We start from the raw sequence: 19,228 nt of genomic DNA, 5'->3' as shown, positions 1-19,228 counted from the left end.
AATACAGGAGTCTGCTCTCAATCTAACTTTGGCTTTAAAGTTTGGTTCAATATAAAAATGCACAGGCAGTAAAAGATTGGATTCATACAGCGCCTTTCTCAGCACTCAAGGCGCTTTACAGAGTCCAGGTTCCATTCATTCACACAAACATACATGGTGGTGGTAAACTATGATAGTAGTCACAGCTGCCCTGGGGCAGACTGACAAAAGCGTGGCTGCTAATCAGCACCTACGGCCCCTCCAGTCATACACATTCATTAGGCAAGGTGGGTGAAGTGTCTTGCCTAAGGACACAACAACTGATGACACAAGTAGGGCAGGGCTGGAACCGCTTTACCAACTGAGCCACAGCCGCCCAGTAGCAAGATGGACAATAAGACAAGCAAAGAGGATAGGCGAAGTCTGGGTGATGATAAAGAGAATGGGAGGTGATAGGAGAGAGTGAAATTATCCTATTCACTACTGATACCGAGGTGGAAATAACCAACAGAGAAAAGGCTGAGGTGATGGTAAAAACATTTGTAACAATCCACAGTTCTATAATTCTTAATGAAGAAAGGAAGCAGGGCAGAGAAAGACCTAAAGCTGGAAAGATGGAGGCTTTGAGGAGGAAAAAGAATGGGCATGGAGAGTTAGATGTTCCTTTTTCTATTGAAGGGCTGAAGAGGGCATTAGCCAAAACAGGTAAGAGTGCTCCAGGAAAGGACCAAATATGCAATGAAATGTTTAAAGATGTAAGTGAAGGAGGGTTAAAGAAGCTACTCTACCTTTATAATAAAGTCTGGGAGGAGGGTTGGACCCCTGCAAGTTGGAAGGAGGCAGTCGTGGTGCCAATAAGGAAGCCTGGGAAAGATCCTAGCAAGCCATCAAACTACATTAGGCCCATTGCTTTAACATCTCACATCTGCAAATGAATGGGTAGGATGGTGAATGAGAGACTTATGTATTTTCTGGAGAAGAGCGGTCTGGTGTCTGAATATCAGAGTGGGTTCAGGAGAGGCAGGAGCACCCGGTTCTTTACTTGGAGGATTGGATCAGAAAGGCTCAGGTTAACAAAGAAATGTGGGCAGCTGTGTTTTTTGACGTCAAAAAAGCGTACGATAGGCTGTGGAAGAAAGGGTTATTGATTAAACTACCTTTCGAATTGCACATCAGGCAACAATACTACTACTATAACACATACTAGACCCGCATCTTCATCTCTACACTACATCACCCCATCCCTCTATGCAAGTCTAATGTGAAGGCAGGGAAAACTAATGTACCAAAATTGTTTGTTCAACTTCAAGAGGAGAAGGTTTTCAAAGCTCTTGGAACATAGCTTAGCCCTGTTGGGTCTAAAAATCATCAATCTGATTTACTGACGGACAGACAGCCGTGTCTCTGCTGTGCCTCTCTCAAGATGGCAGGCAGGAGCCTGTAAACGCAGGCTACAGACTGGCGTGCATACGTTACAGCGCCAAAAAAAGAGAAATATTTTTGTTTGTTTTTAAGAGTAACAAGCCTTTTGGGGAAATGTAAGGAGTAGAAATCGTATTAAAAATTTACTGAGTAAAAGTAGGAAGTTGTCAGAAAAATAAATACTTCTAAAAGTACAAATTACCTGAAAATTATACTTAAGTACAGTAACGAAGTATTTGTACTTCGTTACTTGCCATCACTGTTTGGGTGGTGTGGAAGAGGTGAGGGAATGTTGAGTATATAGTGAGGAAACTGCAAGAAGGAATAAATTAAGTGAAAAGATGGGGAATTGAGTGGGGTTTTAAGTTTTCTGTAGAAAAAACCAAAGTACTCTTTTTCACAAACAAGAAAGTTAGAAATGATATAACCTTGAAGTTGTACAGGAATAATCTTGAGCAAGGGAACTGTTTTCGGTTCTTAGGGGGCAATTTTGATCCAACACTAACGTGGAGAGAACATGTCAGAGGTATTGTGGAGAACACAAAGAAAGTTATTAATGTATTGAGGTGTCTTACAGGGCTGAAATGGGATGCAGACGTTGCATCACTCCATTACATGTATGTAGCACTCATTCGATCAACGATAGATTATGGGTGTGCAGCATATGGCTCGGCAGCTGAGTCAGTGCTGGCTGAATTGGATGGGATTCAAGCAAGCACTTTAAGAATTTGTTTCAAGGTAGAGGTGGGGGAAATGCCTTTGTCGTTCCGCAGAAAACAGCTCACGGCCAATAATTGTTGGAGGACTGTTGAAAGAGGGGGGAAAACAGAGAGCTTGTTTTGGACGGATTGGTAATTATATGGCTGAGGAAATGAAAGTGTATAACATTGAATTTGGTCCAATTGTTTTTAATGGGGAAATATCAAACTGGGAACTGTGATGACTGTGGGGAGAGGGAAACTGTGGAGCATGCTCTGTGCGTGTGCAGGAAGTATGAGGCAGAGAGAGGACGAGTGAGGGCCGGACACACTGAGATAAACGAACAGGTCATTGTGAAATATGGAGAATCAGAGGAGGGCAGAAAACTTATTATGAGATTCCTGACAGAATCAGGTCTCATCAAAAGACTGAGTTTGGATGTAATGTAATGTCAATGTAACAACGGAGGGAGGCAGTAATGCAACATTATGAATGTAAACTTCCGTTAAACCCCAAAGAAGAAGAAGAAGAAGAAGCAGAGGAATCCTGATCACGTGACTGCTCCTGGACCAGGAAGTGTGGTGTCAGTTACACCGTTATAACAAAACAAACCAAGACGAGACTGCTGGGGAGCTGAACCTTATATTTCCTGTGATCCCGTGAATCATAATCGTGTAGACATGGAGGGTATGTCGTGTTTTATCAGCTGGACGGTCTCTGTTGGCAGGCTCTTCACCACCTAGCTGATGGCAGAGCTAAAGAGAGAGCTAGCGTTAGCTTGTTAGCTTGGGTGGGTGGTTAGCGGGGTTAGCTGTCAGATTTGTTTTGAAGTTCGGCTTGATCGATTTGTCGATCGAATCTAACTTTTCTTACCTGGCTGACTATTAATGTGTCCTTTGGCTATATTTAACCTGTTGTCTTAAGGCTGCCTGTCACTGAATCCCTTCCTAGCATATAAACGACTGTTATGTGACGGTTATATCAGGAATGTCACAGTCACTTCACAGACTTGACTAGTGGAGCTTCGACAAACACTTCCTGAGGTTTGCACAAAACAGGAAGACTTATTAATGAAAGACTAAGACTTTCCCGCTGGGTTTTGATTGTTGTTATTTTTCAGTAAAAATACATTACATTAATGCAGAGAAAAGACCGAGTGGACAACTCCTTATTAGTTTTTCACCAGTTTCATAGAATGAGAAGCCAAATGTTTTGATGTAACTAGCATTGTGACCATTTCCATTATATGACTACATAACTCTGTCTCTCTCGGTCTCCACAGACACACTCTTCCAGCTAAAGGTATGTATCTGTGTAAAGGTTTAAGTATTAGTAAATATGACTTATACAAGTGGATTCTTAATTCATCTATCTGTGCATCTTTCTCTGCGGTTCACAGTTTACTTCGAAGCAGCTTGAGCGACTGGCTAAGAAGGCAGAGAAGGAGTCTACCAAGGAGCAGGCCAAGGTCAAGAAGGTGAGCAAACCTGCCAAACTTAAGGCCAAGCCACTGGGGCGATGAATGGTTGTTGGCAGGTGAATGGTTAAGATTCTGTGATACTGTGATCCCAACCTTTATTGCATGTCATCCTCCTCTTTCTCACGCTCTCTCTCTTTTGATCATTTTCTGTCTCCGTTTCTACTGTGACCTCTCTAATAAAGGAAATAAAATGTTTAAAAGAAGGCCATGTTTCATTTGGTTCAATTGTAGGCATTGGTTTTTAAGGTTGCATTGATCACAAATTGCTTTATGTTTAGCAGGAGTGACCAATGTAAAGCATCCTCACTGATATCTTCAGCGCACAGAACGTCTTTTCTTTCTTTCTTTTTTTATTATCAGTAGTAATGTGCTTTGTGATCTTTGCGTTTGTCATGTAAAGGGTGATGATAATCTGGCTGTCTTGGTGTGTTGCTGGTAACTAATGACCTGTGATTATTTGTCTAGCCCAAACACTGACAAGTGGCAGTAAATGCTTATCAGACAATTCTAAACATGACTGAATACAATACATAATACAGCGTGTTAGATAATTAGAATGGTGTGTAAAAAATATGAAGCTTTTTCAGTTCAGTTCTAGCTAACTTTAACATTCGTTTGCTAATTAAAATGATTTAGCTATTGTTAGAAGAGTGTATAAAGTGTTTACATATACACATTCACTGGCCACTTTATTAGGTGCACCTGTCAAACGGCTCGTTAACGCAATTTCTAATCTGCCAATCACACTGCAGCAACCCAATGAATTTAGGCATGTAGACATGGTCAAGCCAAACTGTTGCAGTTCAAAGCGAGCATCCGAATGGGGAAGAAAGGTGATTGAAGTGACTTTGAATGTGGCATGGTTGTTGGTGCCAGACGGGCTGGTCTGAGTATTTCAGAAACTGCTCATCTACTGGGATTTTCACACACAGCCATCTCTAGGGTTTACAGAGAATGGTCCCAAAAAGAGAAAATGTCCAGTGAACGGCAGTTCTGTGGGCGCCAATGCCTCGTTTTAGTCAGAGATCAGAGGAGAATGGCCAGACTGGTTAGAGCTGATAGAAAGGCAACAGTAACTCAAATATCCACTGGTTACAACAGAGGAATGCAGGAGAGCATCTGTGAACACACAACACCACCTACTTTCTAGTAGATAGGGAACAGCAGCAGAAGACCACACTGACACTTTATTAAGCACCAGGTGTACCTAGTAAAGTGGCCAGTGAGTGTAGTACACAGTAGGTAGCTAGCTGAGAAGGCTCACACACAGGAGAAATGTGAAGAATACGTACAGTACAAGTCAGAAGTTTGGACACGCTTTCCCATTCAAGTGAAAGACAAAGCGTGTCTAAACCTTTGCCTGTAGTCTGACTGTAGTTAAAAATAAAGCTGGGCCAGTAAAAGTTAAACAGTAAAATGAAAAATATATCATTTTAATATTATTTTTTTAATATTTTAGCAACTTATTTGGGATAAAGGAAAACCAATTGATTGACGGTTGGATATGATGCTTTATATACAATAAAACACAAGATTTTTTTATTCACATTTTGAATATTGATCAAACAATTATATTAATTGATAAATTCAGTTGTATTTTGTTATTTTTCTTTTTCAGTTTTGGGGCCTCATGAGTAGAAGTCTTTTAATGTTGTAATCAGATTGATAAAAAAAAAGAACAAAAAAAACGCAATTTCCCAGCTGGTGATCAATAAAGTATTTCTATTATATTCTATTATTTATGCACCTTCTGCCGGTCGGATGACACATCAGTCAGCAGGGGGCAGTGTTACTTTAGTGTTGACATGATGTACTTTGGTTGTTTTGTGAGGCTGGTGTGTCACTGTCATGAATGTCTAATTGTTTTAGAGGTAAATATAAATGCTATGGTCATTAGGCATCACTGTTCCTGTTTGTCTTTATTTATTAAAAGCCTATGTACAGTGTTACATGTGCATGTGTTTACATACACATGGAAGATTATACTAAACGTGAACTCCAGACGCAGTTTTTGAGTGTTAACAGTGTCCCTGTCTCATCACCAGGCCTTGCAACAGAAAAATGTGGAATGTGCCCGAGTTTACGCAGAAAACGCCATCCGGAAAAAAAATGAAGGTCTTAATTGGCTGCGCATGTCGTCTCGAGTGGACGCAGTGGCCTCTAAAGTCCAGACTGCTGTCACAATGAAGGCAGTAAGTTACTGAGTTCAGTCTATTTGACTATACATTCATGTGGGATTGTAAAGCGACTTATAAATCACCCTTTCTGTCTTTTCAGAATAAGATTTATTATAAAGCGTAATTCATTGTGAAGGCATTTCTTTCTATCAGGTGACTAAAAACATGGGCCAGGTGACCAAAGCTCTGGACAGAGCTCTGCATTCCATGGATCTCCAAAAGGTGTCTGCGGTCATGGATAAGTTTGAAAGTCAAGTCCAGAACCTCGACGTCCACACCTCCGTAAGTGGCTGCAGACTACGTACATTTTTTCTTGTGCATGTATTTTCACACAGCATGTTGGTCAAGTGCTTTGTATGCTTTAGAAGTCTTTACATGGCTAAATATTCTGTCAAACCCATCCCTGCACTCTCAAGAGTTTTCTTTTGTCCATCCCTCTCATTCCTACACCAGGTGATGGAGGATTCCATGAGCTCGGCGATGACGCTGACCACGCCTCAGGAACAGGTGGATGACTTGATCCACCAAATCGCAGAGGAGAGTGGCCTGGAGGTGATGGACCAGCTCAGCCAGTTGCCTGCAGGAGCCACCTCAGTGGGCGCAGAGAGCTCACGGAGCCAGGACAAGGAGGACCAGCTGTCTCGGCGGTAAGAACCAGTGTCTGAACATGATACAGGACAATGTGTTTCTACCCATAACTCATGGGTTACAGGTTAGAAGAAACATCTGTGTCTGGCTGATATTTCATGAAGCAAGGCACTGATTTCCCCGCTCCATTCCCCTGATAACTCTTCCTAACTCTTAATCTCTTGCCCCAGAGCTAACAAGTTGCACATAAACAGTTAGAATAGAGCATGAGATCGGGAAATTAGACTACACAGCAAGCTACTACCCTCACACAGGGCCGCAAAGTCATGAGTGAACAAGAAAGAAACACTAAGTTCAGCTCAGATGGAGTTGCTGTTTTTTAATGTGATACACATGGGTTATTAGAATAATTAAATGAACTGGTCAGGAAATTTTCCAGACAGTGGGTTGTCATGTTTTTGACCACAAAAAACCCCCCAAACGAACTAAAAACAGTACAGTATATTCATTGGTTTCAAGAAAAAGGTTTCAAGAAAAGCGCGTGAGCTTACATTAGGCACTCATGCCGAGGCAAAGATGCATCTGTTCCAGTTGGTCAAATGATAGGAGTTTCTGCTTTTCTCTGTTTTATTCTGCGACAGCGGCCTTGCCCGAAGGCATTATGTTTTCGTGTTGTCTGTCCGTTTTTCCGTCCCATTCTAGTGTACACGATATCTCAGGGACACCTTGAGGTTAATGTCTTTTAAATTTGGCACAAATGTCCACTTGGACTCAAGGATGAACTGATTAGATTTTGGAGGATAGGTCACTATGACCACTGAAAAAGGTTTTTTGTCCATAACTCGTGAATTCCTACGCTGATTATGACCAAAAGGTCAAAAGTCGCCTTCCCCGTGACATCATGTTAAATAACTTTAGGAACAGAAGAGGAGACATTTGGTCAGAAACCGATTTGGTGCCACTAAGCTTGAAACTGCGGTGATTGTATAGATCTTCTGAAAATGTTTGTGAAGCCCAAAAATACACTTACTTAAATTCCTTAAATGTCTTCACTATATATATTATGTTCAGACAGTTTGGACATAAACTGCAACTCGATTGGTTGGCGGAGGCACACAACTGCTAAGAGGTCATTCTAGTTGTAAATTGAATTTGTCTGGGAAACTGTCATGGGTATTTTTCCACCACATTCTAACATTTTGTATACCAAATGATCAATCAAAAGATGAAAATGATTCTTTTCAGCTCTATTTTTGACTCTGTACCAGCCCAAGAAGTGCTTTGTTGGCTGTTGTCTGCGCTGCTTTTGTGATGGTCTTTAATTAGGACACAACGCAGGGACCAGCTTGCCAACCTGTCAGTTGCTCATTAAGCAGGTGTTAAAATAAGGAGGTGGTGTTGTTATCTCATTATTGACAGGTTTCTGGCAGGGTGGCACATTGCTGGGCTCTGTTCATGTTGAAGCAGGTTGACAGCTTGAGCTAGTACAGAAAAGCTTGCCGTAGATTTATAATAATTAGTTTGAGCCCTTATGTGTAGAACGATTATTGGTTATTGTAGTATCTCTCACATGAGTCTGTTGGTTGTGGAGACAGTCCAGCAGGCATCACTCACTGCTGCAGTATCTTCTTCGATACTCTGTGTGGCCTCAGAGACTCCTCGGTTCTGATTGGTTGTTTTCCTTCAGGGGCGCCTGAATCTTGCAGATGGCGTTAGGAGCACCAGGTGGAGGCACAGGGGCATCTTTTTTCTTTATAGATTATGTCTCATGTACTACTGTCAAGATGAAGGGACAGTTTCAGCAAATATGCCAAAAAGTTATTTTTATAAAACTTACCAACTGTAGCATTAAAGTGTAATTCCGGGGCAAAATATTCCCATGGTCTTTTCGGCACTTACATAGATCAAATAGGCATTTGAGACAGTTTTTCTTTGTATAAACTATAAGCCAGATGTGGCTAACACTGATTAGCTCGGGGCAGTACGGTGAAGCATTAAACGGCTTTTTAACCACTAATATTGCTCAAAATAAGACCAAACCTCTGCAGTAGCATGAGAAGGGTCCTTTCACATTAACCGAAGCACCAACAATGTAGTTAGTGAACACGGAGTTTATTAAAAGAGTGTTTTGAAAGACTTACAAACTGGCTCAGGTACCAGCCCCTCTCATAGTAAAGTCCATTTAAGTCGATTGCCAAAGTCAATCTAAAAGGAAGGAGCCCATTGGTGCTTAGTTTTATGTGTAAGGACTCTTCTCATGCTACTGCAGAGGTTTGGTGTTATTTTGAGCAGTATTAGTGGTTAAAGAAGCAGTTTTAATGCCTTCACCGTACTGCCCCGAGCTAATCAGTGTTAGCCACGTCGGGCTGTTAGCAACTGTCCGGATTTCTCCGTTAATAGTTCATACACGAAAAAACTGTCTCGATGGCTTATATTATGTATGTAAGTGCCGAAAAAAAAAACCAGGGGAGGAATTTGTGCCGTAATTACACTTTAAGGCCTGTGTCTCATTTCACAAAATTTCACAATCAAACTCTCCCACCTTTTTCACACGCTCTAGGTTGGCTGCTCTGCGGAACTAAAGGCTCCTCCAGGAAAGGTGACGGCGCTTGCAGCTGTGTGGATGCAGACAAGTTGATGTTGGTGAGAGGAGCTGTGCGTGCTTCTATTGAACTGTTCCTACCAGGAGGACTTAATGAGCCTATCGATTACCATCCCCCTGCTCTATAAATACACATACACACACACACACACACACACACACACACACACACACACACACACACACACACACACCCCGGCGCTATGCGAAGGCATGAATCTCTCCGGTTCACCTTCCCATTTCGATCCATTTATTCCTGTTTCTATCGTCCCTTGTAATTCCCCATTGGGTCTCATTTTACCTTTCACGTCCCTTTCTGCTCGCTCTTTCTCCACTGACACCACTTCCTGCACTAGCCAGTTCTCAAATCACATGTTTTGGATGTATGATTTGTCCAAAAAAAACAAGTATAATTATAATATAAACAAGTATAATTTTCAATGATGAAAAAAGAAAGCAGTTAAAGTGATTACAAGGGAGTTGGGCATCTCTGGCTCTTATAAGGTGAGGGTGGGTTAAAGGTGTATGGACATGTTGTTTTTTGGGCTCTGTCAGTCAGAGATGGTTTAATTGGACGATTCTGTTGCTAAGAAGAAGATTTAAGAAATATGCGTTTTTTGCACTTAGGTGTTTGGTCTTTTTAACGTTTAAAATAGAGAGTGGCCCGTTGGTAACACTAACAAACATCTCCCTCCTTCATCAGATTCATCCAGGCAACAACGGCTCCATGACATTAAAATGCTGTATACACCTGAGGACAATCCTCAAACCTTTTGTTTCTCTGTGTACAGATGATTTATTTTCAGGTTCTTTCTTTTTATTCAGATGTGTTGTTATTATTTCTCATACCTGTATTCTTTGTGCATTGAATGCCTTATTTGGGATGCAGGTGCTTGCATAGGTGCTTCCCCCACCAGTGCCTGAACGACAGTAGTTTAGAAAGCAAACAGCTGCAAAAACAAAACTCAACAGACATCGGTCAAACCAAGGAATTTTCCGTTCCTCTTCCTGCCAGACAGACTAGATGTTTTTGTCTTATTTTTAGCCAGCTTCACCTCAGCGCTGACTGTGAAGAGTCTGGACTCCGGTTGCCATGTCACTGGGGGACATTGATTATCTCTTTAACTCTGTGGAGTGAAGTTGTCTGATCTCTCGGAGCTCTCCTCCAACACCAAAATAAAATAATCATCCCCACCGGCCTCAGCCTCGTCCCCAACACTGTCAGGAGAAGACATCAGTTAGGAGCAGGCATGTACATGCTGGTTTCTTGTTTTTTCATATCATAGCTCTGTATTGAGATGCCTGTTAAGTGATTTTTTTTCACTGGCTTTGATGCTTCCTTCTTTGAACATTCAGTGTAGAGTCAGTGAGAGGACAGACGGCGGGCCGAAACCAGGCCTCAAACTATGACAGAGCTGCCTCACCCTCTGATATGGTTTTCCAGCTTTGGGGTCAATTTTAACAGCGAGAGGGTTTATTTTTACTCAAAGCTTCACAGACTTTGCACCACTTTTGTTTTCTATATTTATCTTCTGAAAATAAAATATTACCCTCTGACGCAGTCTTTCATTTGTCTTTGGGGGTTTGGGTGTTGAGCGCAGACAGATGATGCTTAAATTGATGTGGTTAAGCTGCATGTACAATAGTGTTGGATCAAATTTTTAAGCAACAGCTGGCACGAAGCCTGCAGACAAACACACAGTAGTGAGGTTCATGAAATCCACTTTCAATGAAAATGTCTTTTTTTCTGTACATTACTAATAATACTTATACTTCCATGCTTTTTTTACTACATGGATGTCTTAAAATCATACATTTGAGTCATTACAGTTATTTTATTTTTATTTATACAGGTAATATCAGTGAGACACGGAGTCTCATTCTCAAGAGAGACCTGATCAACATGCAACAGTAAAAACAACATACAGTAACATAGAACTGGACATTCACACAAAGAAAACAATAAGTCAACATGCTTTAAGCTGAGTTAGCTTTATTGTTATCACAACAAAGGTTGTCGGAAAGTTACTTTGGTGAGCTGACAGTGCAAACAAGACGGACAGCATCTAACAGCATAATAAACCTTTATATAAATGCACAAAATAAATAAGTGCAACGAAAAAAAGAGGTTTATTATTCAAGAGTTCAGTTGCCTCAGGGATGTATACTTCTTTTGAAGCATTCATTTTCAAATGTACTTCCAGAGGGTAATTTCTCAAAGAGGTGAGTGGCTCTTCAATTCATCTCTAACAACAACCAACCTTTCAGAAAGCCCAGCTTTATACATCAAAGAAGGAGAGGGGAGAGATGCAGTCTGGACTATTTCCCAGTACATTTCTGTGAGCAGTAGTAAGTCTACCAAAACAAACCAAACAACTAAGTAAATGCTTTGTATGGAGAAAGATAAACTAAGGTCGCACTTCTCTGATGTCATCATGCAGGATTTAAGGGTATTAAAGTCAGTATTTTTAAACACTAATCCTCTAACTGTCATTTGGGTCACAGAATGATAGTTCAATGTCCTAAACATTATCCAAATGAGACACTGTGACAAGGGCCTGGAGAGGAGTTTACATTCTCTAGTTAAGCACAAACGGCACACTGGGTTTGAAGGCTGATTAGACAAACTGTCTCTAAAGCTGTATTCATCGTGTGTTTAAGGATGGTAATGGCGTAAATACCAATCAATGGATGGATGAATGTGGCGTCCAGGTCAAGCCTTGGGTGATTTTAAGGGGGGTGTAGCTTTTCCCTGCTTCTTCCTGGAGTCCACTATCTTCTCCTTAGTATTGCTGACATTCAGGAGGTTATTGGCCTGACCCCAGTGGCTCAAGTCCTCTTTCTGATTGGACGTTTCATTGTTATCTGCGATCAGGCCCACCACAGCGGCGTCATCAGCAAACTCGATGATGGTGTTGGAGCAGAAAGTGGCTACACAGTCGCGTGTGTACAGGGAGCACAGCAGTGGGCTCCTAACACAGCCCTGTGGTGCTCCGGTGTTAAGGGAGGGTAAATATAGTTTAAATATCTGCTTAAGTATATAAGCATTGATTAATAAACTACTAAAATGTGGGTTTAAATATAATTAAGGATTGAAATCCTTGAAAGTTTGTGAATTTGAGGGAGAAAAAAATCACACATTTTCTTGAAAGTTTTTGAAAATAGACGTACATAGACATAGGTCATTGAAAGTGCTTAAATTGATATATTTTGTGCAAGAATAGAAAATGTTCTTGATATATAAATTCTTAGTAATTAACCTTGATCCGCTTAATTGATCCTTGATCCAACTATGCTGTGTTGGGTCCCTGACTTACAGAAAGTATATTGAACCATTAAATTAATGTAGGAAATGATGGAAAAAATTGAAACATAAACAATTTCATGTGCCTTTAAATGGCAATTCAAAATTGTATTACGGTGTGTTTGGACTGATTGTGAAGCAAAATGTTCCCCTGATGTCATTCGCCTAACTTGACAGCTGGAGTGTTTCTGCAGTCCCTGTTTATTCGTCCTTCTAATGCCTCTATCAGTGTTAGCGGTAGATAGCTAGCGACATTAACATCTTATTTATTATTTTCCTCCAGTCTCACTCATTATTCCTCCTGTTGCTGTATGTTTATGAGGTGGAAGCCTTGGGATTTGTGCTGCCCGTTGTAGATTCATGTATATTCATTCCCATGTGTCTTTGCGCTGGCTTCTTCTGTACCTGCACCACCTCTAAAATTAGTCTTGTTCAGTCTGAACGGTACTTTAGGCAGGTGGGGTTTCACTGGACTTTGGCTTACTGTCGTCGGTATTTATAAAGTCCCGTTTCTGACATACTGCGGCCAGGCCATCTAGCCGAGGATAACCATGTCTGTACTGGTGCTAAACTGCCATTTCAGGACTTCTGGATCAGTCATCATGCTCTCATCTCATTTGCAACACAACACAAAGCAGATCATAACCACTGACCTGAGTTGGTTCATGAATATTCACTCAGACGCAGTGTGTTCACACACACAAACGTAAATACACACTGCTGTGGTCTCTGGGTAAACAGATGAAACTGCAGCACAAACAACCAATCCTCCTGTAGTTTCTCACTGAAGCCAGTACTGAGGAAAGTGTGAAGACGGGCGGTGGTGGAACTTAACAAAGGGGCTCTTTTGCATTCGTCCTTACTCTTTGTCTGTCCCTCTCCTGCTCTGTTTGCGAAATAAGTCATGAGGTAAATTATCATACCATGGGTAAGTAATTAGTCAGCCCTGGGAAAGGAGCGGCGCAAATGCCAGGCAGGGAATGTGCGTGCCTGGCAGCCCCATAACAACTGGCTGTCGCTCCATGAAATGTCAAAGAGGAGGCCAGAGCGATCACCCCAGCAGGTTGTCTTGGCGTGCGCTGAGTGTTTCCACTGTGGACTCCCCCGCCTTTTCTGTTTCTAGAAGCTTTGACTTAGCCATGGTGACAGAAGGAGGACACACAACTCATGACAACACAATAGATGATGAACAAGTTGTCCCACGACTGACTTTAACACTGAGTGGTGACAGTTAATATGCAGGATAAGCTTGGGTGGTGTTCTCTCATGGAAAACACCGACCCAGTTACCTCATTGACCCCGCGGGGAAGAAAACTGGAGGTTATGAATTGAAAATGGCTTCTAAATATGTGAGTGACTCTGAGCGGGAGCCAGTTACTATAAAAAGAGATGCTCCCAGGCTTATGCTGACAGAATGGAGTTCCCCTTTAAATGCCACATTGCCGATATGGGCGGTGGTGTCAGGTTTCCCAGTTGTGTCTGCTGTTTGTGTATGACAAATAAGCAATAGCTTACTTGGCAGCGGGTTTGTAAGAGGAAACTGCTCAGGGAGTGTGACTGTGTTGGTTTTCCTCCATGAGCATAATGGATCAATGTCACAAGATACCACAGGGATCGAAGGTCAGGGAACAGAAACTGAAAGCTTGGATTAGGAGGACAATAGAGAGGAGAAACTCACTTTCCATGTTTACAAAAGACAATAAGAAAAACAAGTGAGAGATGAGCTGGAAGCAGCATCAACATGAACACATCCTCTGCTTGATTGTCACTTCATCAGTATGTCTTCAGTTCTATCAGTTCTGCCATTTCACTTTGGGCAGGAAATTAAAGCATGTCTCCCATGATGTCTACTGTGGCAAAGGCTCAGCTCTGAATGATAATTAGGTGACGCTGCAGTTGCTTGGCAACGCCTTCACTTCACGAGCTGTTGCAAATAAACAACGGACAACTATGATGATGAGTGCTGTCTGAAAAATGTCATTATCTGTTGTCAACACTGCGTCTGCCAAGGAGACCCAGAGGGACATTTCTTGGAGGTATGGTAGCCTAAATCCATCTACCACCATTATTTACCAATAACATTAACAAGCTGCTACATGATAATGAAGGATATAGCTTGATAGTTAGCTAGATTTTAAATAACTGGAGTTCATAACTTCATATTTTGTTCATTATTTGGTGAGACTGGTGATAATAAAAGAACCTTCCGGTTATTGTTTTTAAACCCGCCTCCGTGAATACGATCACCGTGTTCCCGTTCCCATGTGACCGCCCCTGCTTATTGGCTGATGGACGGGGGGGAACTCACGCTTTGCGCCGCTACCATTGGATTAATGAGCGGTTACGTCAAGATAACGGAAGTTAGGGAGAGAGACAGGAAGAAGCGGGATTTTCTTTAAAAATAAAGTCACATTCATTGTAGACACTGATGATGTGAGTGTGTGAAGTTGAGAATATGTTACAGACCTATATGAATAACATGTGAATTTTGTAAGATTGAAGAAGATTCTGGGAGTTTTGGAAAAAAAGATACATTTCTTCTAGCATCCAGTGCAATCATTTAATTAAAATGGAAGCAAAAGATGTCGTAACCTGCTATGAAAACGAAAACAAAACAATACAGTGGATTGTCAAGTTGTTTACTCGGCAAAACTTTAGTCCCTTCAAAATTAAATTTCAAAATCATAAATTTTGTCACAGAGTTCCTGTTTTTTTTTTTTTTTAAACCTGTATGTGGTTTCTGGAATAAAGTGATGTTAACAAAATGATAATTAAATTATTATATTAATGATTACATTGCATTAAATAATTTACTATTAATGAAATTACCAAACGTATTGGTCATGCCCATTGTATTTGCCTTGTTAGCCTTGATTCCCACCAATGTTAACGATACTCAATTAAAAAAGGGTTTTATTTTGATACTTCACAACCGGAAGTCCGTTCTTTCTGACGCGCGCTTCACAGAAACATCTCGAGCAGCAAACAAACGGTATCTGAGCTACGATGCTCTCAGTCTCCATTCGCCGGGGAGACAATAAAAACACAAGCCGAGGCTTTGGTCTACCGAGACAGATATTTTCGCATCGAGCAGACACCGAGGGACGTGAGGGACCTGTGTGAGGGACTCCCGGGGCCGGGGGCTGCTGCTGTGGAGCTGGGCTCGGACAGGACAGGGCGGGGTGATGTTTAGGTTCCGGTATAAAGGCAGCGAGAAAATGGGAACCAGACGAGATGTGAAGCCGGCTGAAGACGCTGTCGTTTTATACCGGAGACTAGAATGAGAAGTTTACCGTCCTGGTGTAACGGGGCGGCGGTGTAACCGTCTGGGGAGGCCGCTGGCGGGGGAGAAACGCGTCTCTGCGGCGCCTCTCCACCTCCTGTCCGTCAATAAGATGAGGACGCTATTTACATTCTGCTGTCTCTTCCTTATTACCGGAGCGGACCGGGCGTGGGCCACCGGAAACCTCACTGTCGACAGCAGTAACGACACCAACCTGACGGCCGACAACAGCAGCAGTTATATCACAATCGGGGACGGGTCATGGCAGGAATTTGAGTTTCCCGAAAACACCAACGGCGTGATTGTAATCTCCAGCCAGTACAGGGGCGCCGCGGCGAGCAGGAAGGGCCGCCAGAGCTGGAAGCAGACGGTGACAGTCCGCTCCCTGGACCCGGAGGTCCTCTCCATACTCAATGTGACGGATAGCGGCCACGCAGGACCAGCCAAGAGCTACATCATCAGCATTCGCTCCGGGTTCCCAGGGAAGGCTCAGCTTCAGATCCAGCTGCTGGACCTGGACCACGATTTGATGCCGGTTCTGATCGAGGAGAGGACGGATTATTCTATCAGAGTGGCGCCCGGCAATGATGACCCGGCCACCCGGCTCATTCAGTCCGGGGGGCTATCCCATTTCTCTGAGAACCCCGTGCTGTTTGCCTTGCTGCCCCTCATCTTCGTCAACAAGTGTGCATTCGGGTGCAAGGTTGAGGTGGAGGTTCTGCGGGGTCTGCTTAAGAGCCCGGTGCCACTGCTCCTAGGGGTGCTGGGTCAGTTCCTGGTGATGCCGTTGTATGCCTATTGTATATCCCGACTGGCCTCGCTGCCCAAAGCGCTCTCCCTGGGCCTGGTCATCACCTGCTCGGCCCCAGGCGGTGGGGGTGGCTACCTGTACAGCCTGCTGCTCGGAGGAGACGTCACCCTGGCTATCTCCATGACCCTGGTCTCCACAGTGGTGGCGGCGGCAGCCATGCCCTTGTCATCAGCTCTGTACGGTCGGCTCTTGGGTGTCCACGCCGCCCTGCATGTGCCATTTGTGAAGATCCTTGGCACACTCCTGTTCATCGCCATCCCCATCTCGCTGGGCATGCTGGTCAAGCTGCGCCTGCCAGCACTCACACGCGTCCTGCTGGCACTCATACGACCCTTCAGCTTCGTGCTCATTATAGGTGGCATCTTCATGGCCTACCAAATGGGTGCGTCCATCCTGGCCAACGTCAGGCCCCAGATTGTGGCGGTTGGGGTGACAGTGCCTTTGCTGGGGTTGGTGGTCGGGGCCATCATGGCCAAGCTGGCGGGCCTGGCCCCACCGCAGAGGAAGACGGTCAGCATCGAGGTGGGCGTCCAGAACAGTCTGCTGGCACTTGCTGTCATGCAGCTGTCCTTCCGTCGGGTGGAGGCTGACTTTGCGTCCCAAGCGCCCTTCATCGTTGCCCTCAGCAGCACCTCAGAGATGCTGCTCATAGTTTTGGGGTACTTTGCCCGGCGGAAGTTGTGCGGGTCTGCTGTCCCCAGGAGTGACGCCTGATTGTAGCTGCAGTTTTTTTGTTCAGAACTTTTTGAAGAATGAACTCTTTCAAACTTGTGGAAATTCGGTGTCCCACAGTTTTGGCTGCAGGACACACAACAGTCACCAATCCAGCGATCACTGATGTGGTACACAGGAAAGTGAATGGACTTTTTGTGTTTTGTCGTTTTCGTATTTTTCATGAAAACCAAAGGCCTTTTACCCCTCTGAGACCTTTTTGTGTTTATTTTACAGTATGTACTTTTTAAAATCAGATTATACTGTGAGGTACTCAATGTAAATATTCCTAAGAAGAGACATACCTATAAAAGAAAAGATATTTTTGTACCAGATTACTTTTTGTAATCAAAAAGCAAAGATTGATTTGCATCATGTTTACAAGAGGTCCATGTGTCTTAGTCTGGGGAAAAGCATTTGGGGTTTGGTGGAATCGTTTGTGATTCAAACGGGAACATGATGATGTTATGAAAGTAATTGCTACTGATTGTGTTTCCTGGATCTGCGAATCCATGTACTTGAATATTCGAGAGGAGAAGAAGAAAAAGTAAATAAAAACGTTGTTAAAGCAGGATTCAGAGTTCAAGAGTTTGTGTGCCAAGGAACGCGTCTAACAGGTCAGTGCTGAGAGAGAGAGAGAGGCAGCAGACTGTCTGTTGTACAGAGTGTGAGCACGCTGTGTTTTTACCAAAATACCGACCTGGGACGCTTTGAACTCAGTGACTAGTTTTCACACAGATGGTAGAACGGTTGTTCAGTGTTTTGCATTTTTAAAGATGAACTTCATATGTGTTTAAACACTTTGGCTTATCAAACTGTGGATATTTTTGGATTAAAGCGACTGATACCATTTGTCGTATTTTTTACATTTAATGTTTATCAGATATAGCCGGAGGTCATTATTTCTTCTTTATCTGTAGTCTCATCAGGGCGACAACGCCTCTGTAACAGTAGCTGAAGGAAACACAAGCGGAGTCACATGTTCTACTTGTTTACCATGCATACATGTGTGATAGTGTGGTTGAGTCAGACAAAGAGTAACAATCAACTAATCAAACATGGCTAAACTGACTAGACAACTTTTTAAAGGGTCAGTACACAAAAACCATAACTTTCTGATTAGTTTTGGATGTATATGCTGTGCTTTTGAAATCATTTCTGAAGCAACGAAGTTCATTTATTCAAGTACAGGAAACAGTGTGGACTTGTTTATCACAAGAATTTTAATTTCATGCTACTTTAAACCTCTGCTCTACTACTTATAAACATTATTTTAATAATCAGATAGTATATACAAATAATTTTTTTCTGATGAATTACAACCTTAAAATTCTGCTCACTGATCAATGAATCAGTAATGCTTATCCAGTCGTATAAGTCTTTCACAGTCCATTTTGCTGCTTAGACCTACATGCGTTTACTTAGTACAGTTTTAAATGCATCTCACTTCAAATCAAATCCAGTTTCTCAAAGTAATAAGACAGTTGATAAAAGTGGAAAAGCAGAGTCTTTCCAGACAACGTGACCCACTGAGTTTTTTTTTTGGGTACAATTTCTCTCTGTTTAGTTTTTACAGTGGTTTATCCAGAGTACTTAGGGCATTGTTACTGGTAAGACATGTAGCTGTAGCGGTTATCAAAACTCTTTTTTTTTTACTTCCTCAAGCGCCACAAACTTCCTTTGTTACCGTTGGTGCGGAAATGTCAGTGGCAGTTGAAAAAAATACTTACCGAGCATGGGAGGAGGAGAAAAGGAAGACTAGTCTGTCTAACAGTATATCAGGCAGTATATTAGTGTAACCTCCATTGTAGCCACTTGTGCCAGAGGACACAGTCCAGTTTTCATCAGTTTAATCTTGTTGAGGTGAACTATTGACAGCAGCATGTGCTCATTGTCCACAATCAACACACAGACCTTTCCCGTCTAAGACACAGCTCCAGTGAATGAAGGGGGGAGGTTTTGTACACAGGTATTTTTATGTAAAGACTGCACTTCCTGTTTACGTGCGTTCATTAACGAGCTTTCTGAGGGCGTTCTGTGGTGGAAAACAAGAGCGTTTAAACCCAGCAGATTTGACTGAGCTCTCAGGAATGTAGCACAGCTGTAAAGCCTCCGGGCTGAGCTGAAGTTGTTGGGTAGAGCCTGGCGTGAATCAACCCCTGTGGCCGACTC

The 19,228-nt window shown here is 42.7% G+C and overlaps 2 protein-coding genes across 3 annotated transcripts; both read left to right on the top strand.

Moving 5' to 3' along the window:
• The first annotated feature begins 2,654 nt into the window (after positions 1 to 2,654).
• chmp1a (charged multivesicular body protein 1A) lies at positions 2,655 to 10,504 on the top strand. Of its 2 annotated transcripts, XR_014593278.1 has the most exons (8): positions 2,655 to 2,787; positions 3,383 to 3,402; positions 3,500 to 3,577; positions 5,626 to 5,772; positions 5,911 to 6,039; positions 6,211 to 6,404; positions 8,906 to 8,988; positions 9,651 to 10,504. XR_014593278.1 is itself a non-coding variant. In XM_083917071.1 (7 exons), the coding sequence occupies exons 1-7, from the start codon at positions 2,781 to 2,783 to the stop codon at positions 8,925 to 8,927; spliced, it is 597 nt and encodes a 198-aa protein (XP_083773197.1). In that variant the 5' UTR covers positions 2,655 to 2,780; the 3' UTR covers positions 8,928 to 10,504. The 2 variants fall into 2 exon arrangements, 1 of the variants encoding a protein (XP_083773197.1); XM_083917071.1 differs by having other exon boundaries at positions 8,906 to 10,504.
• A 4,743-nt stretch (positions 10,505 to 15,247) lies between these two features.
• On the top strand, positions 15,248 to 17,788 carry slc10a3 (solute carrier family 10 member 3). Its single transcript, XM_083916242.1, has one exon. It carries the CDS (start codon positions 15,647 to 15,649, stop codon positions 17,057 to 17,059), a length of 1,413 nt encoding a protein of 470 aa, XP_083772368.1. The 5' UTR covers positions 15,248 to 15,646; the 3' UTR covers positions 17,060 to 17,788.
• The last annotated feature ends 1,440 nt before the right edge of the window (positions 17,789 to 19,228 follow it).

This window comes from Echiichthys vipera (assembly GCF_963691815.1).
Source record: "Echiichthys vipera genome assembly, chromosome: 7".
Lineage (NCBI taxonomy): Eukaryota > Metazoa > Chordata > Actinopteri > Perciformes > Trachinidae > Echiichthys > Echiichthys vipera.
This window is presented reverse-complemented; position numbering and strand designations above follow the sequence as displayed.